The sequence below is a fragment of the Limulus polyphemus genome, unplaced genomic scaffold (genome assembly GCF_000517525.1).
Source record: "Limulus polyphemus unplaced genomic scaffold, Limulus_polyphemus-2.1.2 Scaffold9637, whole genome shotgun sequence".
NCBI lineage: Eukaryota > Metazoa > Arthropoda > Merostomata > Xiphosura > Limulidae > Limulus > Limulus polyphemus.
Genome location: NW_013675247.1, coordinates 14,215 through 19,782, shown reverse-complemented (window position 1 = coordinate 19,782; position 5,568 = coordinate 14,215). Strand labels below are relative to the sequence as shown.

At 28.5% G+C, this 5,568-nt stretch overlaps 1 protein-coding gene across 1 annotated transcript in view; it reads left to right on the top strand.

The window, feature by feature from the left end:
• Positions 1-5,568, top strand: part of LOC111083459 (rab11 family-interacting protein 1-like) — a gene marked incomplete at its 3' end in the record, with an annotated part of 20,569 nt that overhangs the window by 2,550 nt on the left and 12,451 nt on the right. Inside the window, exon 3 of the mRNA XM_022379997.1 lies at positions 3,691-3,793. Coding sequence (XP_022235705.1) covers positions 3,691-3,793 — 103 coding nt within the window. The remainder of the gene's footprint in view (positions 1-3,690; positions 3,794-5,568) is intronic.

Sequence of the window (5,568 nt, the reverse complement as noted above, 5' to 3'; positions counted from 1 at the left end):
TGGAAGTATTATAATTGTTGTGAGTTTTGTTTTAAGACATTGCACACTTATAGTTGACTGGTATATTAATATAAGTAATGAATGCAAGTATTATAATTGTTGTGAGTTTTGTTTTAAGACATTGCACACTTATAGTTGACTGGTATATTAAATTAGCTGCATTATTTACTAACATACTTGTTTGTTCTAATTTATGTAGGTAGCCTACTTTGATCAAATGTTATTGATAAAACTTAATGTGCATCTTGGGTTGGAATAAGTAATATTTCTATTACTAGATTTAATATAATTAGTTTAACTGTTCTTAACCTCTTCTGTTCAGAGCATTTATATAATATAGTCATATACTTTTTATTATTGTAATATTGTGTCTATGCAGTTGATTGTGGTTACTGTTTGTGTATTTGTCAAATTATCAATGAATTCAGAAGAGAGACTAAATATTTTTAGTTTGAACCATGCTGTGAAGCCAGAAAAATGATAAGAAGTCATAAAAATCAAGTTAACTGCAAGTGTTTTCCACATACCATATAATCTGTCCATTTTCCTATAAAAAAAGTCATTTGTAATTTTATGTATGGATAATGAGATATTTTTGTATAAGTTCATACAGGAAATGTTTGTTTTCCTGAGAAAGGATGGCTAACCCTTATGTTTCTTGATAGAGTTACTTCAGTTTTTAGGAAATTGTTTCTGTTTCTTAAAATTTCAAGAGATAATAATTGTTTTGTTCAGAATGTTTTGTGAAAGTGTAATTTTGGAGTTGATGGAGAGACAACTAGAACACATGGTACAAGCCACAGTTATATTTAAAAAGGGTTTGTTACAAATTTGTAACAATGAGCTTTTGAAAGCCAGGAAAAGGTTTGTTGTTTTTTTTTGGTAGATAAATGCTGTAAACTGGTTACTGAGTCAATCAATTAATAGGATTATTGAAGAGATTTTTTTTTACTGGATAGCATAAGTTAGGTGTTTGTTATTTAGGGGTCAACATTTTGTGGTGTTACTAAGTCAACATTTTGTAGTGTTACTAAGAGTAAATGTTTTGTAACCAACATCTGTCCTATGTTTAGTCAGATGATTAGGCTTGCCAGAGAGGCTTTTATGTGTAGTTGTAGAAAAAAGATACAGCACTAAATGAAAAACTTCAATGAGTAGATTCAAACAGAAATAAGTAATCAGTAAGTTGAAGTTAAGGAGTTAGAAAATATAGCTAGATTTGTTGTAAGAAGATTTATATTTATTAATACAATTCCAAAGTTACAGATATATGCTTATGTGCTAAATTATAAAGTTTCACTAGAACTGGTTATGAACTCATAAGTTCTTGTACTCCTGAAAAAAAAAACAACTTATTTCTGTGTAAAGTCTAAGTACTCAACTCATGATCATTGTAAGTTAATCAGTTTTATATCAACTGATTCAAATTTATGTATCTGAATAACAAACATTAACATAACTTCTGTTCAACTCCTTCTTTGGTAAGTATATCTTCTTTTTATATCCAATCAGTTAAACAAGAACATGTGTTTTTTTCAGATCTTTCTTTTCTAAGTACATAATTTATTTGATATTAACTTAATTAAACAAGAAGAAAGATTTTTTTGTTTATGAACATAACTTCTCTCTAGATTAACTTAAATGAGAAGATACAATATTTTCCACTCTTTCTTTTACAAGTACATAATCTTATTTTATATTAATTTAGTTTTATTTTTTTGTATATCTCTGTAGATATTTCTGTTATACTTTAATGCCTTTTTCTTCTTCGTTTTTATATTAGCATGCATATACTTGTAAGTATCATTAAATCACTAATGATAGAATTTGTAGATTTGAGTATGCTCGAGGTTAAATATGTTGGCAAATTTGTCTTTTGATTTTGATTATATTTTGCAAATTTTTGTACAGTTGAAAAATAGATGATTGAGTCTATATTTTTGTCTACACTTTTATTTATTTAAATGCATAGATATAACAGAGTATTAATTTCTTGTGTACTTATGATTCAGTTTTTTAAGGGAATCTCTGCTTTGTGCGAGTTAGAAAATTCTAATTGATAACTTAAGAGAGGTTAAAGTTATACAAAGCTGTCATTATAAGGTTATTTTAAACACGTTTTTGCAAGTTATGAATCTTGTGTTATTCATAATTTTTAGAGTGGGTTCATAGTCTACATTCTGATTGTCTGGATATTTTGAACCTTGATATGTAATACAATAGTAGTACATCAGAATATCTGTGAAACAGTAACCTTCCTACACTTGTTATATTATAGCCATTCATAACGTATGTCTATACTACTGTTTAGAAGTCACATTATTTATCAAGAAGTTATGTCAAACATTCAAATACACTAGTAATTCTTGATGTTTAACAATCCAAACTTGAAATAAGTTCATTATTAGTATAATGTTTGGATTTATGTGTAAAATATTTGATATGCAGTCCCTTTTTTTATAAATATTGTTATCTCAAAGATTAATATGAAGTGTCTAAGTTACATACATTTAAAATTATATTTTTGTTCTGACCTTGATAAACATATGTGATCTTAGACTTTAATACAAAGCTGGAAGAGAATCCAGTACAATCTATTTTGAGGGGAAGCTTAGTTTTTCTGTTACAGTGCAGTTAGAAAAAAGTACCATTGCTGCTAACTTAAAGCCGACACCATTTCTTGCTTTTAGTAAATTACATGTATCATCTTTTTGATTAGCTTAACTCCAACGAGTTAAGTAAGATTAAGCAAGAAACTGATTTCAGATGCTTTAAGGTGCATACTGTGATATAGAATGGGAAAAAATGCCATTTGTATGGCAACAGTTTACAAATATGTAATGTAATGTTTTTTAGCAGCAAATCCAATTAATATATTTTCAATTTAATATTTTGAATGAGAGCATAGTTTAACAGCATTAATCTTGGCATTCTTTAATAATTGACAAATATCCTTTACAGGTACATGAACTTAGTTTGTTTATTACAACAGTTACCAAACTCATAAAACAAACAATTTTTCAATCATGGTTGAATTTGATATTTTTATTTAATCAAAACTTTACATCTAAAGAAGAATACTTTGGTTAATATTTTTGAAAGGTTACAATGGCATTCCTAGTGTTAAAGGAGCATAATTACTGTTTATATGTAGCTTATGATTTGTAAGATTTGTTTTGCCATGTTTTTTGTTAGGAATCTGTCACAAGATGTATTAATCCCAGCTAAAGTTATTGCCGTACAAGTTTTATTAAACACTACATGTAGCTTATGATTTGTAAGATTTGTTTTGCCATGTTTTTTGTTAGGAATCTGTCACAAGATGTATTAATCCCAGCTAAATTTATTGCCCTACAAGTTTTATTAAACACTACATGTAGCTTATGGTTTGTAAGATTTGTTTTGCCATGTTTTTTGTTAGGAATCTGTCACGAGATGTATTAATCCCAGCTAAAGTTATTGCCCTACAAGTTTTATTAAACACTACATGTAGCTTATGATTTGTAAGATCTGTTTTGCCATGTTTTTTGTTAGGAATCTGTCACAAGATGTATTAATCCCAGCTAAAGTTATTGCTCTACTAGTTTTATTAAACACTATATGTAGTTTATGCATTTATTTTTTCCCCATTAGTGGTTTTCCATTTATGCAGTCTAAAAACAAAAGTCATTATTTTTAACTTTTCAACAGGAACGAATGATGCATATGTTACAATTCAATTGGGTAAGGAAAAATTTCAAACTAGTGTGCAGGAGAGAGTCAAGAATCCAGAATGGCATGAAGAATGTGACCTGTAAGTCTGACCTTTGTACTTCTTAGTATAGTTCTTTTGTGTATTTTAGTTTAATGTTTGGAAATTTTATAAGTTGAATGTGCCAAAGTTTTCTTGCTTGATATGAAGCTTTTTCTAAATCCTGAGAATTTGGAATTTTAGTGACACAAATCGTGGGTCAAGATTCTGATTTTTTTTTATTTATGAAACTATCTATTTCTTAAATGATTAAAAAATAATGTGAGTACAGGTAAAACTTTAAGTATTTACATGAGTAGCTTTGTTATTAATGCTTAAATTGTTAAATTGAATCCCTTTTTTTGTACGTGCATCCAACTGTGTTATAATCATCCAGCAAGAACATAACAATGTTTAGGGACAACAAGGGACTTATTGGTCCATCTCAGCTGTCCTATCCTCTAAACTAAACTAAAATTATCAAAAAAATACATAAAATAAAAATCTTAAAGTTAGCCCTTATTATTTATATAGTTATCAAGCTTTCTCTTAAACTCGTTAAATTAACTGCCTCCACAACATCCAAAGGCAACTCATTCCAGAGGCCAACCACCTTTTTAGAAAAATAATACTGTCCTAGCTGAAGATGACTTCTACCTTGCCAAAATTTATATTTGTGTCCCCTAGTCTTGCTGTTAAGTATGAAAAAGATGATGAATCAACACTATCAGTTGTCTTTACAATCTTAAAAGGTCATTCAGTATCCAGAGTTTAAGCAATTAAACTTGAGAACAGATGGCTTTCTATTAGGTTTTCATTAAGTTTAATCATGAAACTCCATTGGTTTAAAATCTGTTTAAATGCAACGTATCAGCAGAAATTAGATGAAACTAAAGATAATTTTTTATACAATTTGCATTAAATATAGAACATAATAACACATTCAGTAAGTTACTTTGTAGAACTGTCTAAACTTGAAAACATAAACTTGATCTAGTGTATTGACTGTTAAATAAAGAACATAATAACACATTCAGTGAGTTACTTTGTAGAACTGTCTAAACTTGAAAATATCAACTGGATCTAGTGTGTTGACTGTTAAATAAAGAACACAATAACACATTCAGTGAGTTACTTTGTAGAACTGTCTAAACTTGAAGGCATAAACTGGATCTAGTGTGTTGACTGTTAAATAAAGAACATAATAACACATTCAGTGAGTTACTTTGTAGATCTGTCTAAACTTGAAAACATAAACTAGATCTAGTGTGTTGACTGTTAAACAAAGAACATAATAACACATTCAGTGAGTTACTTTGTAGAATTGTCTGAACTTGAAGACATAAACTGGATCTAGTGTGTTGACTGTTAAATAAAGAACATAATAACACATTCATTAAGTTACTTTGTAGATCTGTCTAAACTTGAAAACATAAACTAGATCTAGTGTGTTGACTGTTAAACAAAGAACATAATAACATATTCAGTGAGTTACTTTGTAGAATTGTCTGAACTTGAAGACATAAACTAGATCTAGTGTGTTGACTGTTAAATAAAGAACATAATAACACATTCTGTAAGTTACTTTGTAGATCTGTCTAAACTTGAAAACATAAACTGGATCTAGTGTGTTGACTGTTAAATAAAGAACATAATAACACATTCTGTAAGTTACTTTGTAGATCTGTCCAAACTTGAAAACATAAACTGGATCTAGTGTGTTGACTGTCAAATAAAGAACATAATAACACATTCAGTAAGTTATCTTTTAGATCTGTCTAAACTTGAAAACATAAACTGGATCTAGTGTGTTGACTGTTAAATAAAGAACATAATAA